Source organism: Drosophila yakuba, unplaced genomic scaffold (assembly GCF_016746365.2).
Source record: "Drosophila yakuba strain Tai18E2 unplaced genomic scaffold, Prin_Dyak_Tai18E2_2.1 Segkk50_quiver_pilon_scaf, whole genome shotgun sequence".
NCBI lineage: Eukaryota > Metazoa > Arthropoda > Insecta > Diptera > Drosophilidae > Drosophila > Drosophila yakuba.
The window spans coordinates 1569257-1586476 of record NW_025048817.1 but is presented as its reverse complement, the minus strand read 5'-3'; the positions used below and the strand labels follow the sequence as shown (position 1 = coordinate 1586476).

The window sequence follows — 17220 nt, the reverse complement described above, 5'->3', positions numbered from 1 at the left end:
AAGGCCAAATGTAACGATAGTTATCGATATGCGATGATCGATAAACATCGCAAAGGGTAGCGTCGTGAGCGCAGGAAGAAGAGGAAGAAGGAGTCATAAGAAAAAGGACAAGCATAGAGTGAGTCGAAGAAGAACAAAGCGAGTTGAAATTTGTGCAGTAAAAAGATCGTCAAGCCGAAAGTTGTCGTGTCCGGAGTAAGGCAAAGTTGTCGTCGTATGTCCGGAGATCAAGAAGTGGTGGCATGAGTCATATTTTTATTAAATACCAAATATAATATAATATAACTATTATAATATCAAAATATTACTAAGATAAACAATTGTGCTATACAATAAATATCCTAAGCATATAACCCCAGTGCCTAACTGTAACAATTGAGTTTTTTTACATTTTGCTTCGGCATATTTATTCCAAACGGTCAAATCGCTTCATATTTTCACAAGCGATAGTCGAGTATAGTAGCAACAAAACAAGACAAAGATTATTATCGTACATAAAATAGGAGAGAAGATACTGACCGTTGAAGTTAAAATATGCAACGAATATATATTGAAGCTAAAAATTCAAATGGGCTGTGAACTCATTATTAAAATAATAGCAAATAAAATTTTCGTTTAATATATAACCCCAGTGCATAACTGTAACAATTGACTTTTTTTACATTTTGCTTTGGCATATTTATTCCAAACGGTCAAATCGTTTCATATTTATTATCGTACATAAAATAGGAGAGAAGATACTGACCGTTGAAGTTAGAATATGCAATTCGTGTTACAGTTTTGCTCGTCAGTGTATATGCCTTAAAAGCGCAGGAAAAGGACTATTTAATTTTTTTATAAGTCCAATAAATTTTGAAGTACGCCTGAAAAGTATGTAACAGGTAGAAGGAAGCGTTTCCGACCCTATACAGAATGTATATTCTTCATTAGGATTTTCTTGTCCGTCTATCAGACGTATAAATGCTTCGATGTCAGGAACTATTAAAGCTATAAAGTTGAGATAAAGCTTTAGAGATAAGGATATTGTGTGAGGTATGTCTCTTTTTGTTTAGTCATAGCAATGTGTGTACCTTAGTTTAATATAGTATTAATTATCAGGTCAAGCGATCAGAAGCGTTATATCGTGAACAACTTACTGGTTCAAGACATATCCTGCTAAATTGACAATGTCTAGTTGGGGTATAATCATTATTTAGCAATTATGCAAAATATCAAACATTTTTCTTTAGCGTCAGTTTTTAATGAGATTTTTAGGACACAGGTACGATTTGGGAATACCACCTGGACACTCCCCATCGAAGTCAACCAGGCGACACTTTTAGGGATTATAACGATTGTTATCATTAACAAGTCGTTTTGGTATCCTGCAAAAACAAGAGCGATATCGCGCATTAATCGCTCCAACAATGTTCAGTGACAATTGCTGCTAAAAGTTATTCTATTTTCGAGATAGTACATGAAGAATATTTCTTGGCTTTCCCAGAAAACCGAATCTATTTTCTTTCTAAACCATTGAGCGTCTCCTTGCTGCATCTGCGCCGGCTTTGGTCCACTGTTTGCTTCTTATTCAGTTCTATGGTGTGTAGTATAGGTACCAGTTGTCATCAACCAATTACCTATTACCCAAATCTGATATCTCTGTGATTAGTCATTTCCGATCCGCCACATAATTTCATGTATTTTTATTACGTGTTCCACTGTTACCGCATAAGAGGGCATCCCACTGATGACTTCAGTAGATAATTTTGCCACTATTAAAGTCTCGAAACCAATATTTAACGGTACAGGCTGAAGAACCATTAGTCCCATAATATTTTCGCCTGTTAACAAAAATCATATTTCCGCTAAGAGCTTTGACCTTTCCTAAATATAAATACTCACTAAAAGAAGGCGACATTTTTTTAGTGACAGCATTGCAATTTAAAGGTTATTATTCACTAAACTTACTTAGATAATAAATCGAATTTGCTCTGACCAAAATGGAAGCTATATTAGATGGTAAATGGTGGGAGACAATCTTTTTAAGTCCACCTTATAAGTTATAAAACAATTTATAATAACAAAGATAAAAAAGATTATTTGTTTTTAGATAGGAAATTGCTAACAAAAATATCAGAGTCTTATTTCGTATATGACAATCATGCGTAGTAAGATTATCTCTACAGTACTATTTATGTGCCTATTACCTAATTCTATACTTTCCCAAAATTTGACAAAGGTAAAAAATTTAGTGTAGCTTAAAGCAAAATTTAAATTAAGTAATGAATTATTCGAATTAATATATTTTAGATAAAATGTCTTGACGAGTTTACTAAGACAACATCAGGCACGGCATATTGGAAGTATAAAGGCATTCCTTATGCAATATCTGAAGACCTACTGTGCCTAAAATCAAACCATCAAATTTTATTGCGCGTGTGCGATACAAAATCTGGTCATTGGATGCCGGATTTGATAGAGTGCAAAATGAGTATGAACAAAAACATGCACTGCCCTGATGATCTTTTTGAAATTCGAGACGTTGGTAACGTTCCACTTTGCTTAAAAATTTCTACTAAACCTCAAGCGTTCAATGAAAAATTTTTCTACGGCTCAAATATTATTATTCCTATTGATTTAACAAACACAGAAATTTCTACAGTATCCAAGTTCTTGATAAAGAATAATATTTATGATTATTGGCTGCCAATTCGTCGAAAAAACGAAGTAATGCCTTATGAAGTACGTTTGCCAGGAAATTCTTGGAGAAAGGAAATAAATGAGAGTTTAATACACTTAAAAAAAAAACCCAATGAGCACTGCCTAAAGCATACTATAATTAATAAAACAGCAACTGACTTTAAAAACCAAATAGTATCTGTAGACTGCAATACTTTCTTAAATGCAGTGTGCATTTTTAAGTCGGAACTGATATCTAATGCGGGATGTCCGAGCGGCTTTGGAGCTTTAGTCTATCACCCGTCAGTATGTTATGGTATGGCCTGGAAAAATACCACGTATGAACACGTTGATCTAAAAGAGTACTTAAAAAAACGAAATTGGCTAAGGCGAATTTTAGCAAAGTATGTCTCAAAGAAAAATCAAAACGAATATTTTAAAATTGATTTTCTTTCTCATCACTTGACAGAAAAATATGTTATACTAATGAATCTATCTGAAAATTTCCAAATTGTTAGCAATGGCTTGAAATGGATTCCCACTTTAAGCAAAAAAATTGTAAAGCCAAGTAGTGCTATTGAAATGGTATTGGAAATAGATGACGTCTCTAAAGCGCTTAGGCTGGTGATTTATAATCGAAAGTATTTATGGGTAAATAACAACTCTTATGTTGGTGCCCAATGTTTTGCATTTTTAGAATATGGAACTCTAAAAAAAGCCAACTTGGACCTCGTTTGGGAGAATCAAGAACAATCTTATTCAATTCTTAATGTCAATTTATTTTCAAGCTATCGCACCGAATATTGGTGTGAAGGTCACAGCATTTTTGAGTTTCAGCTGGTTTCCACCCGGTTGCTGGTAGATTATAACAGAAACACTGCGCATAGTTTTGTTATACGTTGGAACGTCTCATGTATAAATGCAAGTTTTGCATTTAATTTGTGTGATGAAGTAACCGGTAAACATTTAAGAAACCTTTCAGAAAGCATATACGGAAGCAGCGATCTAGGTCATCTTTTCATACACGATGTTCGAATAATGAATATGGAATGGATCAAAAATATATATGTTGTTTTTTGGATTCATATATTTGCGGCTCTCAAAATAACAGCAGAATATGATGTCCATGAACTTGCCTTTGGGGACAATGCCCCCATAATAACAAAGAACTCATTTGCCTTTATGCAAATTAAAATTACACTGAACATTTTTTTTTTTAGTTTCATTAAAAACTCAACTTATCTCATACGTAGTAAAGATTATTGTTCATCAGAGCGTTCATTTTCAAACGATGGACTACAGTGGACTACAACGCGTATTGGAGAAATCGCTACGACAAAGAAATTGTGTATTAAAAAAAATGGTATGCCTTACACGCGATTATGTTTAGGCGATTTTGTTCATGGAGCATATTGGAAAGAGTTTACACAACCAGTCGTATGTGAAAGTCCTAAGTATAATACAAAAGTATTGCATAATTTGATTAAAGCCAAAATTGTTAAGTCCTTACCAGAAAAAGCTTTACAAAATGTGAAAGACATAATTGCAAATAGTAAAAATAGTATAGTTCCAGCTGACATCTTCTTTATTTCTAAAATTATTCAATTAGTGCTTAAAACTTATTCATCAAATTTAACACTTCGACAGACAAATGAAGAGTCAACTAAATGGAAGAATGCATTTTCTAACATTTTTGATATATACAATATATTAATAGAGATTGACTCTAATGTTATAAAGAAGTCTTCTGAGCTAAACGCTACAAACAAGTTATTAAGATCATTTGAAAGGTATGTTGACACTTTATCAACTAACTTGCCTTTTACTAAAATAGGTAATGGTGAAGAACAGCTTGTCTCTGAGTTGCAAAGTGAAACAATTGACTATGATGATATTGGAGTATCAGTATATATTTCAAAATATATTTTATATTTCTCAATCAACCCAAGTATTGCCAATGTTTCGGGAATAGCATTGTTTGCAAATAATAAGAAAAGAAATAAACAAAAAAAACTAAAGGGAGCATTTAAAAACGAACATTACCGTTTTCTTCAAGTAAATCATAACATTAATGATGTTGTTGATGAGCCTGACTTAGAACTTGGTGTATACTTGCCAATAGATCTAATAGGCACCTTGAAAGCTTCAACGAATAAGTTAAGTGACGTTACTGTTGTTATTAAGGTATACTCAAATGACCAACTATTCCAACAGTCTATTAGATCTTTAATACTATTAAGTCGAATAGTATCTATATCAATACCTGGGTATAGTTCAAATCTTCCTGTACCTGTGCCAATTATCTTTCGCAAATCTCAGAACAAGGAGGCAAATACGTCAGGTTCCTGTAAATACTGGAACTATGAAAGTTTTATCGATGGTAAAAGTATGCTAAACCATTTCGAAAATAGTAAAGGTAAAACGCTATGCTTTCTAAGGCGTTTGGCACCAACTGGATATTTTTTAGAGAAAAATAATTCTATTGAAAATACCTTAATAATTAATAATTCAAGCTTAAATGAAAATATTATTTATGCTATTTTACTTACCAGCTGTCTACTGATGTTTATTGGCTTTTGGTTTTGCAAGTGTAATTTTAGACAACGCTTTCAAATAGATGTAGTACTTACATTTATCAAATATGATTTCAAATAGTGTTTAATAGGCGAACACGGCTGAACGTTAAACTAAATTTGTCATTAGTAGAATGTTCTGAGCGTCTTAACTATATTTTAGACTAAACTTTTATTTTATTATAAGCTATAAATAAACATTAATTAAAACAGCACAGCGGTTTTGTACTTACTTGACACCAATGATATGGCAAGAAAGTCCTCTTTTTGTGCGCTCGCCACTTAATGATATACCTGATTGTTTGAACAGTATGTAACATGTACATACCTTGAACAAATACTATACTATTCGTATAACCGTTAAGATCTGGGAAATTTTAAGGCATAGATGATTAAACTTCTCGCAAAAACTATTTCCATTACTTTAGAAGTTTTAAAATATTTTAAGGAGTGCCATGGTTAATAATCAGGAAGTCATGAGTAATAAATGTAACCGGCGCTAGATGGTGTTTGAAAATGTCTTACAAACGCTTCCTTCTGCCTGTTAAATTCTTTACAAGAAATCGAAGGGGTATACTACGAGTAACGGGTATAAAAGAAGTAAAAGAAAAAAACCACTCCAGCACATGAAAACCACTTTCTTTCTCGACTTTGTCTTTGCTCATCATTTTCACTGAATTTCTCGCTTAATTTTTGTATCGCATCATCATCATAAAACAAAATAAAAAAAAAAAAATTTTATAGATATGTTTATATTTTATTTATTATAATATGGGCATCTTTATTTCTTCCATTTTCTTTATAAAGATTTAAAGGGTTATAACCGTAAATATATAGTTTCAGTCCGAGCAGCTCACACTCATAATTTTTTTTCCATATTAATTTGTCATTAAATAATGAATACCGCGTTGGCCAAATAAAAAAATAATTGCCGAAAAAAAACCTCAAGCAACGATGAGCTTTTTTCACCTTTTCGGAAACTCCGAACCGTATCTCCGCTAGGCAAGCTTCATTGTTACTTCAACAAAATTTTAGTTATGCCAGATTCAATTACCCAACATGAAGAACAATTTCGCAACGTTCCAAAAATCTTCACAGACACTGCCATTAATAGTAATGCAATTAAACCACCAACAGATTATGTCCACGTTATTCATGCTTGAAGGTTTTTGCGAAAATTGGTAAAGTTAATGAAATTAAATGAGTATCGTCGATGTATCGCTTCTTCCCGCATTAATCACACAACGAAACGTCGATTGAAAGCCAGAACTCAGTCGTACCTGCGAAGATTGCAAAAAGATGACGGCTATGTTATCCTTAACCAGGCTCTAATATTGCAATTATGTGTGATAGTTCCGATACTTTAATAAAAGTAAAAAAAGTTGAAAAAAATTCTAGCACTTCCTTGAAGGACTTATTCCTCCAAACAGCGACCAGAATAGGCATCATCTTATCAAATTCGACATCTTAGCAATATATCCCAATTTTCCACCAGCATTGTTCATCTTAAAGGCTCCGAACTTGCCTGACGCATTATCGTGGTTGTCTATCTCAATGCCTGGGGAAATCGAAAACCGATTTAAAAAATGTTTTGATATTTTTCATTTTTGTATTAGTCTTGTAAATTTCTATCAATTTGCCAAAAAACTTTTTCCCACTTTCCCACTTTCGTCCACTCTAACACCCACAAACCGCCAAAAAAAGTGTTAAAGACTCTCCTTCGCACTTCCACTAGCTGAGTAACGGGTATCAGATAGTCGGGGAACTCGACTATAGCGTTCCCTCTTGTTTTTCTATTAGATCCGCAATCTTGATATCTAAGGGCCTCCTTGTGGCAGTTTTAGCATATGTGCGCCACGGCTCCAACCCAGCTGCCTATATCCTCGGAAAACACTGCAATCTTTCCACTCCTCGGGCAACTAAGCGACCTTAGAGCAAGGGATCTCCCACATTGGAGATCTTTGCTGTTGACATTTTCAATAAAATTCCCTAGCTTTTACTTTGAACAACAGTCTGTCGTTACTGTGAGAGCCTGAACCCGACAAATAAAATTGTCAACGCTAATACTATCTAAACTTCCGCCGAACTCCATTTTTTATCTGTTTAAGATATGGGCTACTTTGTAGGATCTCTTTCTCAGGTCGGATGTAAAACTTCTAAGAGTTTTTCGCCCAGAACAAACTCGACAACCTATCGGGACTTCCGAATCTTGCAGTCCTAAATCGGATCTCTCTTCTAGACCAAAAAAAATCTCACCTAAGTTGCCGGAAGTCGTGCTTCAAGATTGGTATCAATAAACTGAGACATTTTGTCTGTCAACATATATAATAATAAACTTGACCAATTGTAATATTTAATAGAATATGATAGAAAAAAACATAAATATATAATGTAATTAAAAAAAAACAATTCATCGAAAATCGAGAGCGTTAAAATCTAAAAATAGAATTGTCTTGCTTGTCTGAGTAAAAGCAATAAAGGAGATCGTATGTATGTGTGCGCGCTTGTGCTAGAAGACGATTTTAGGGCCGAAATCAATTTTGATCAAAGAAACAAATTTGATTAATGTTTTGGTCAATTTCGATTCGTAACTATTATGGTTTGAAAGAAGTTTTTTATACCCGTTACTGGTAGAGCTTTTCTTACCACCCATAATTGCGCGTTTTTTTTTTAAATATCAAAATAAAATATAACAAAATAATTAAACTGAATCTTATTTGCATTTTAAATACTGAAAATGGGTCATTTTCATACTAGTAATTCAACTAAATAACTATGTATAGTAAATAATTATTACGTATACAAAGTAAATTACTATAACTACTGTAATTTAAAACAAAGAATTTCGAAAAAAAGAAATTACATTAAAAAAATAAATATTTCATAAAAATAATGCAAAAACAAAAATATTATTTATGAAATAAATAAAAATATGGAAACTGTTTATTGCAAAATTGATTTCTTGAAGCACGAAGTGCGGACATAGGCACCGAGGAATCATTGTCAAATTATATTTTTCACACGTCGCAGTGAATACTCTAATGACAATTATTCTAATAAAAAGTCATATTTGAAAATTATTATGATTTATTATGTACATAGATTGTACTATTACTATTTCTATGTTGAATTTGAATAATTGTTGTGTAACGGTAATGTAAATGTAAAACTAGTCTTTTTAAGTGGTGGCAATTTATAAAAAATAATATAGATTTAAAGTCTAAGAACTTCTAAAATGAAGGGCATATTTTGTCATTTTTACAATGCATGTCCATACGTGTGCACCAATACAGTGGTCAGCTCTCGCTGCATGCGTACAAGAGAGCTGCTGGCTCTAGGGCCCTCCGCTCTTTGGCTTTTGAACAAAATTTCGAGAGAGCCTGGAGCCAGTTCTAAAGCCGCCACGAAAAAATTGTGTGCAAAAAAATCGTATGGCGTTACGCATCTTGTTATTCTAATGTCTTTGCTTAAACCCATTATTTTGTTGTCGATCAGCTTTTTACCGTTATAAAAAAAATTTACAATGCTCAAAAAACCTCTAAGCTCGTAAACAATTGCAACATAATACAAAATGTAACAATTTCCCATTTGGAAAATCTTTGCAAAGAAAAGACAAATGCCGGCCTTCGTCCAATATTCTTACTCTCAAAGATGTTGGAATGAATATACCGTTTTCCCTCAACAGAAGCGTGCCAACCGCTGAAAGCTCGTTAGGAAACGGATAGAGGTTTGTTAATGTATCGGGCTTCCAGGAGTCGCTCTTGAAAGAGAGCTTTGCGAATTTCTTGCTGCGACTCCGTCAGCAATAGATGTCTCTTAAACGTTGAGTTCTGCTTCGGTGAGAAGTGATTATATAGATGGTCGATGAGGATTTTGTAGTTATTTGTTTTCGTCGGTGGGCTTAGCCCTGGTGCGCTAGCAATTCCGGTCGCCACAAGACATTTGTCCGATAGCGAATTAGAAGACCTACTAGATACTTAAAAAAATCTGAAAATCAGTGTAAAAATCAAAGCTCGCTCAACGTGGCAAAGACCAATGAACAACTAAAAGCTATTGTAGAGGACGCAGCACAAACAGCATATAAAGTGTGCGAAAGCTACGAAAGTAGTTCCAAACATTATCAAGCCCTTGGCATAATGAGGAACAAAATAAAAGGTTGAGCTGACATGATTCTCTAATCTTTTGATACTCCCCTCAATTTAGGGCCATAATCAACCGCTTAGATTTCACATACGCTGATAAACGACCAGTGTATTTGAAAAAGCCGGAAATGTCAATACTCCGCCAAGGAAATTTGATTCTGCTACAATATTATGACCTACCACTGTAGCCGCACCATTGAATAAAAAGTATAGAGCAGATGCGCTACGCGTTTTTATTTCGGAAACTAAAACCATCAACTAGACCATCCGATCTAATTTTGTAGGCATAGACCCAAATACGACATATTTCTTATTACCAAACCTCACAGCATTTGACGGAATAATTGGACTTGACTTACTTAAACAAGCCGTCGTTGTACTCGACATAAAAAACAAAAATCTTATAACTACGGTTAGTTGGTTGGCTATGAAATAATAAAATTTCTCAAATGCTCGAACTTAAATTTTACTAATGTTGAAGATATAGAAGTACCTCAAGATAATAAGGAAAAATGTTACTTAATTTTAGGAAACGTTACAGGCGTATTTTCAGAACCAACCTTTACCATACAATACCAATATCATTGCTACTATCCAGACAGAGAACGAGGACCCCATGGTCCCGATGGGCGTCCCCGATTTTCTAAATTCAGAAACACAAGCTATGCTTAGAGATGGTATCATCCTACCATCTTGGCCACCATAAAACAACCCAATTTGGGTTGTATATAAAAAAGGGACGGACGAGCAAGGAAATACAAAGATACGTTTGGTAATCGACTTTAAAAAACTTAATTTAAGCCATAACAAATATCCAGTCCCCAACGTGGTTTTTATTGTGGCAAACTTAGGAAGGGCACAATACTTTAACACCTTGTATATAAAAGCACATACAGAAAAACTGAAACGGGAAGTATGAGCTTTGCAGACTTCCTTTTGGGAAGGAAAAATTCACCTAGTATTTTTCAATAAGCAATCGACGATGTGCTCATGGTCTTTGATAGATTGCACGAAACCAATATGAGGATCTCGCGGTGGCATAGAACATGCTCCAAAAAAGTTCCACGACCACACTTTTGAACCCCTTTTTTATTTTTTTCCTATTTCTATCAATATGCCAGATCTAGACTTAGCGTTTTCCCTTATTTTATTTTTAAAAGGAAGTTCCCAACAAATTTACTAAATTCTGTACAAAACAAGAAAGAACGCTATAGTCGAGTTCCCCGACTATCTGATACCCGTTATTCAGCTAGTGGGAGTGCGAATGAGAGTCTTCAACACTGACAGTTTTTGGCGGTTTGTGGGCGTTAGAGTGGGCGTGGCAAAAAGTTTTTTGGCAAATCGATAGAAATTTACAAGACTAATACATATTAAAACATTTTTCAAAAGTGTGGGCGTGGCAGCTTTGGGCGATTTTTGGGCGTGGAAAAAAAAATTTTGCAAATCTAAAAAAATGTACCAAATTAATAAAAAAAAGTGTCAAAACATTTTTTAGAAGTGAGGACGTGGCAGTTTTGGGCGGTTTGTGGGCGTTAGAGCGGGCGTGGCAACATGAATCGACAAACGCGCTGCGTCTAGTCTCTGAAGTCTGTATGCTTAATCTCAACTTTCTAGCTTTTGTAGTTCCTGAGATCTCGACGTTCATACGGACGGACAGACAGACAGACAAACGGACAGACGGCATCGGCTATTGATCCGTATCAAAAATACATGTACTTTATATGGTCGGAAACGCTTCCTTCTGCCTGTTACATACTTTTCAACGAATCTAGTATACTCTTTTACTCTACGAGTAACGGGTATAAAAACATAAATCTTTTTTACTGACGGCATTATAATTTGTCTTTTATTTATATATGTATGATCGCTATATTAATATTAAATCTGATTTTTTTGCTGTCTTTGTAGTAAATCTAACCGGACTGCAGAATATAAACACAATACAACCCATACTTCATAAAAAACAAAAAACAATTTGGGTTTTAAAAAAAATGAATTAATTGAACTTGGATAACGGACATAGCGGAAACTGTCCACTGCTTTACACACTTCTTAATGCTTAAATTACAATATAAAGAATACAAAATAGGTAAAAGCATATAAAGCGAAAATCATAAATGGGCGGTTTAGTGAAATGCTCAATAATGCGCCATTACAAAATTTATAATACCCTTTGTCTCTAAATAAGAGTAATCGTCAAAACAAGTTCCATTAGTTCTACGTTGATTTATAAAAACTTTAATAAATTTCCATATATTCTTTTTTCTTATATTTTTATTGTACCGTGTAATTAAAAACTTTAATAAATTTCCATATATTCTTTTTTCTTATATTTTTATTGTACCGTGTAATTAACAATATTCTAAAGTCCTTTTCTATATTTTTCGCCTACAGTAAAATCGGTCATGCCCTTTCCTGCAGTTCCACAAGTGCCGACTCCTACTCTGCCGCTTACATTATCCGGAGAGGCAAATATACTTCTTGCTTTCACTCCGTTCTTTTTTTGATTTTTGTTATTAAAATTAAGCCATTTGTTTTTGTCTGATTCACGTTCCTCTTCCAAGTCCTTGAAGCGCTGTTGTTTTTTTTGTTTACGTTTTTTTAAATATTCTTTTTGATTGGGCCTGTGACGTCTGAAAAAAATTGTGTTAAAAACGTATGACTTGCTGTGAAAAAAAATATACTTGTTTGACGGAAAAACTTCGTTGCGAGTATTGCGTTCTCGCAACTCGTTGATTTGGGTCGTAGAACGATTTTGATAAGCATCAAATATTACATTAACTTCTCCTGTACTTGATATGTCTTCAATAGTTGCATCGTAGTACTGACGATCTTCCTTCCATTTTGCTTGGCACTTGTCTCCTTTTTTCCAAATCTTTGCAGCTGAAACTAATTTTTCTGCTTCTAACAAAGCAGCTTCGATTTCGTCGAAATAGTTAGAGGAATCTCTTTTAGTTGAGGATGGCTCCACATAGGAAGATTTATGCTGTTCTTCAAGTTGAGTTTGTATCAAATCACGAGTAAGAGTAATAACTTCGCCAAGATCACTTCTGAGTTTTAATAGCTCTTCATTTTCTGGATCAGTTTGAAGAGCAGCCTCTACCTAAAAATTTTATTAAAATTTCCTTATATCATGTAATTTAAAATTTTTAGGTATCACATTTTTTTAATACCACAAGTTTTATAAATCACAATTAACTTCCCAATTTTAGATTCAGTATAGGTATGTATAAAATAATACCATAACTAGACCATAACCATTAACAAGCCAAAACATGTCCAAGCTAAGAGTTTTTAAGTATTAGTAATTATCCAAACTTTGTTAATAGAGCGGCTACATGACTGACCCAAATAATATGCATATGGCTAATTTAATCTGTAATATAATGGATTCTTTTGATATAAAAACTATCTGGTGGTTTTGAAGTCATCATTAGCTACAAAACTAAGTACACTTTAGCCATTTTTAACTTTTAACAGACAAGATCCAAATTTGGTGAATAGTTTGCTGTTTTAAAGACTCCCAGAAAAGAAGTACCTGAGTAACAGGGCTGTGTAAACTGAAAACAACAATTATAGCATTACCCGCAGCGTGGATTCATTAATAAATAACGTGTAACAAGAACCAATCGAAAAATAGTCAATTTCTATTTTCATATATGAAGATAAAAAACATCGACTACATGTTGTTTATGTTGCATATTTTCAACTAATATTGATCAATATTTTTTGTGAGTGAAGTTAATAATAATAATAGTTATAAATCATCTACTGTAAAAATTCTTTTGTAGTACCAATTGCAAATCTCCGTCATCCCCCAATTGTAAATCTCTGTAAATATATTGTAACTATTGTTGTACATTCAATAGCACAAAAAAACTATTCTTTTTTAGAATAGACTAATTTCAAAAAGAAGGAAGTATAAATACCTATAATTTTACTCACTTGTTGCAACTGTAGTTTGTAATTTTGCAAATCGTCCGCCATTTAAATACTGTCAGATTCCACTATTTACATTTGGTGCATTCAATCAATAACTTTATTTTTTTCATAGGCTAAGAAAACGGTAACAAGTCAATGAACTACTTAAAATTGATTTGGAATGTTTACGTTTACATATTAACAAAAATTATATGCATTTCTCACAGTGGCGCGTCAAGAACCTATCCAGTGCATAGTCCATAATATTGCAAATAACAAAATAAGACCCGGCTTGAAGGCGATAGAAATCTTCGCTTGATAAAAAATTAAAAATTTTATATGAGTTGATAGACAAAATAAAAAAAAAATGCTGGATTAATGCATTGGCACATGTAAAGTAATAAATGGTTCTTTGTGAAAAAGAAAATTCACATTTGTCAGAGGTCTCAGCTGTACCACAGGTATGTGTTTAGCATAAGCTATTTTTTATTTTCAATGAAAATGAGTGCATAATTGATCGTTTTTATTGCACTCACTCGCAATATCGAGGTTTAAAATCTGTTTTATGATTAGAGAGTAAAACAATTGGAAATTGCACTCAGAACATCAACATAAAATACTAAAATTCAATTGTAAGCACTTTTATTTTGTGGTGCACTTATAACAATGTGATCGATGCGGGACTCTTCTCTGGTTAGTAATGGTCGCCTCACTAGGCCACTTTGGTACTGGTGGCGAGGAAATGGGTAGCTGGGGCTTAGGAAAAGGTCACCGTTCCAGACCACTGTGCTGTCCCGGCCTGTCTCGCCAGACGAATGCGCCTAGAAATCGCGCCGATAACAGGCCTGCTCAGTTTTTACAAACGTTTCGGGCTCACGACAAGCTTACGCCGCGCAAGCCTCAAAACGGTCTTCCGGGTCCTTACTGTCGCACTATCGGCACTGGTCGCGTCAACGCTAAGATCTGGTTTCGGTTTTATTAAGGAGTTTAAACTTAGACGCCTTATTCCTTCGACGACTTCAGCTATCTGTTTGTCAATTCGGTGACTTGCTTCATCCAGAGCGTTTCTACGTTTAACGGCTGGACAACAACCTGTTATGTAACAGGCAAAAGGAAGCGTTTCCGACCATATAAAGTATATGTATTCTTGATCACGATCAATAGCCGAGTTGATGTGCCCATGTCCGTCTGTCCGTCTATCTTTCCGTATGAACGTCGAGATCTCATGATCTATAGAAGTAAGAAAGTTGATATCCAGACATGCAGACTCCGGTGACATAGACGCAGCGCAAGTTTGTTTTACTATACCATAATTATAGATAGCTGCCGTTTATCTATGCTATTGCCATTTGGAGGTATGCGATCAGCTGAACAATGATCTTGAGCTTTAATACCTCAGTATACCTTCTCAATAACAATGTGATTTCTTAACACGTTGATCCAAAACAGTAGCCATTGCTACAATTTTACGAAATGAATATTGACAATTGAAGCATTCCTGCTTTAATGTTTTCGTACGCTTACCTATTTATAATAACATGTAGGTTCTAATATTGTTTTATTAAGATTAAGCATATTTATATCCGTTACTCTTAGAGTAAAAGGGTATACTAGATTCGTTGATAGTAGAACGTCTACTCTAACGCCCAAAATTGCCACGCCCGCCCTTTTGAAAAATGTTTTGATATTTTCTTCATGTTCTTATTAGAAAAGTCAATTTCTATCGATCTGCAGAAAAACTTTTTGCCACGCCCACACTTACGCCCACAAACCGCTAACAACAGTCAGTGTTGAAATTTCTCTTCGCACTTTCACTATTGCGTTTTCTCTTGTTTTTTTAGGATAGTGCTCATCGTAATCGTCATACTGGCTTCTCGAAGAGCCATTCACGAAAAATATGTGATTGTAGCGCTTGGATGTCTTCATTGACGTGATCGGTTAAGTACGTATGTATAGGGGTAAATCACCTTTGCCAATTTATGTAAGAAACCTTTCCTTCTTGAACGCTTTAGCATTTACGATAGCTTTCGACGATTCGCCGTGTTTTGTTTGTTACTTGGGAATGTTACTTGGGAATGAGTCTAATGTCAGAACATCAGCAAATCGGTTATAACACAGTTTCAGCTTGGCAAAAATCAAGCCAAACAAGCTAATTGGTAATTCACAGTTTTAAACGCGACATTTGACTAAAGCACCAATAATACCTAACACTTTGAGCTCCCAAAAATTGGACTTCTATAAACGGTGAAGTCTTCCGCCTTATACATATATTGGACTGGATAAAACTTTTACAGTAGGACTGCGTTAAAATCGTACTTGGCCGCGCTTTTTTGGATTTGTCTGTAAGTTGGGGTTGTACAATAAGATAAAAGTAGTCTATAGCTTTTCGAATGCTTATTGTTGTGTCTCCCCCGAATTAATACATTGAATCACCTCTTAGAAAACCGGATAAAGGCCTAGCAATGGATGCGTTCCCGTTTATGAATTTTTGGAAACAGGAAGTGAGTCTTTATACTCACAGAATTTTCTTTTTGTCAAGTGGTTCCAAAAATTATTTTATAGCTTGAATTTTTTTGAAGACCTGAAAACTGTACCTTGCTGTGTAGTATTTGACACTTAATCCTTAATGCGCAAACTATTTCTAGAGCCCTTTTTTTTGCTCTTCAAAAATTAATTTCGAAATTACGGAAAGCTTTCCGTAGTCTGGCGATGAGTACTTAAATGTCCTCGGTCGAGTTCTTCTCAGCAAGCCACTCATTAACTTGATTGTTAACTCTTCAATCAAACATTGGACCTAGACATTCTGGGATTGATTTAAATGGGACAAAGTCAATAGAAGCTGAAAATGCACACATACTCTTAAATCCCTCATAACGGTTTCTGCTCATCGTCGATATTTCTAGATTCGTTTTGGTGTATAAGGCTGACGGCAGAGTGCGCGCGAGAAGCGAAGCGAAGCGATGCGATAATATTGGGCGAGAACGAGCGATAAAGCTCTGCAAGCATTTTTGAGTGAAATCGCTCGAAATATGTCAGAGTGAGAGCGAGGCGAGTAGCGAGCTCAAGCGATAAAGCGAGAGCAAAGCGAGAAAGCAGTTTGCAACCTGCTTTATCGCCTTAACTCGCTCAGAGCGTTCGATTGTTTTGTTACGTTCTGTGCTTTATTTACCGTTCGCTTTCAAAGCATGCGTTTTTAAGGTTTTCATTTGGTGGCATTTGTGAGAAAACAACTGAACGAAATGGAGATAAACGTTGAAAAATTAATTGACGAAATAATATGGGATCAAAAGAGCAAGATCTATCATAATAGAATCTTGGTGTTAAGGGGGTGGACGCCAGTTTTTTTTTTAATATAAAGTTTATAGTTGCACTTGATGCGAAAAATTTTTCGTCCGAATCCTTTTCACATTTATAAATAAAAGAGAGCAATGTAGCTCGCTTCTCGCCTCGCTCTCACTCTGTCATCTTCTCGCTTTTCTCATAGCTTCTCGCTTCGCATCTCGCGCGCACTCTGCCGTCAGCCTAAGCGTTCTGTTGCCAGCACGATGATCTGGCTGCCTGCAACGATTGCATTTATAGTATAATCCTTCTTGCAATTCTTTTTTTTATGGGACAAATCCCAACGAAAACTCTGGTTTGGAATCAGAGCTTTTGGTACCATTTGTTTCAACTGTACGCTGTTCGTTCTTTTATGACTCATCGTATGTGCCGCGCACTCTCTTATTGACTTTGATTTGATCCATTAGTTTCTCAAGCGTCTTAGCCTGGTATAACATAATTTTATTTACCTATATAGCTTTTTTCGCCTAGCTTGAATGGCTCAGTTATTTCCATCAACGCATACAAATATGTTATTCATGTTAGATTTATTCTTTTCTTTGCGCACGTTTACCTAGCCATCTACACTGACCCTAGAAAAGAATTTT

The 17220-nt window shown here is 34.7% G+C and overlaps 2 protein-coding genes across 3 annotated transcripts; one reads left to right on the top strand and one right to left on the bottom strand.

The window, feature by feature from the left end:
• The first annotated feature begins 487 nt into the window (after positions 1-487).
• On the top strand, positions 488-5971 carry LOC26535320. The gene is made up of 2 exons (XM_015195618.2): positions 488-2218; positions 2290-5971. The coding sequence occupies exons 1-2, from the start codon at positions 2132-2134 to the stop codon at positions 5311-5313; spliced, it is 3111 nt and encodes a 1036-aa protein (XP_015051104.2). The 5' UTR covers positions 488-2131; the 3' UTR covers positions 5314-5971.
• Positions 5972-11189: 5218 nt separating this feature from the next.
• LOC26534636 (survival of motor neuron-related-splicing factor 30) lies at positions 11190-13468 on the bottom strand. 2 transcript variants are annotated; one of them, XM_039377356.2, is made up of 3 exons: positions 13319-13468; positions 12058-12476; positions 11190-12006 (listed from the first exon to the last, which is right to left on the bottom strand). In XM_039377356.2, the coding sequence occupies exons 1-3, from the start codon at positions 13358-13360 to the stop codon at positions 11736-11738; spliced, it is 732 nt and encodes a 243-aa protein (XP_039233290.1). In that variant the 5' UTR covers positions 13361-13468; the 3' UTR covers positions 11190-11735. The 2 variants fall into 2 exon arrangements, with proteins under 2 accessions (XP_039233290.1, XP_039233289.1); XM_039377355.2 differs by having other exon boundaries at positions 11190-12476.
• Positions 13469-17220: the final 3752 nt, after the last annotated feature.

Excerpts from the sequence above, each read along its gene's own strand:
- LOC26535320 (XM_015195618.2), top strand. The coding sequence starts at position 2,132 with ATGACAATCATGCGTAGTAAGATTATCTCTACAGTACTATTTATGTGC. Across the intron at positions 2,219-2,289 it reads TTTCCCAAAATTTGACAAAG|ATAAAATGTCTTGACGAGTT; the intron begins GTAAAAAATTTA and ends AATATATTTTAG.
- LOC26534636 (XM_039377355.2), bottom strand. The coding sequence starts at position 13,360 with ATGGCGGACGATTTGCAAAATTACAAACTACAGTTGCAACAA. Across the intron at positions 12,477-13,318 it reads ACAAACTACAGTTGCAACAA|GTAGAGGCTGCTCTTCAAAC; the intron begins GTGAGTAAAATT and ends TAAAATTTTTAG.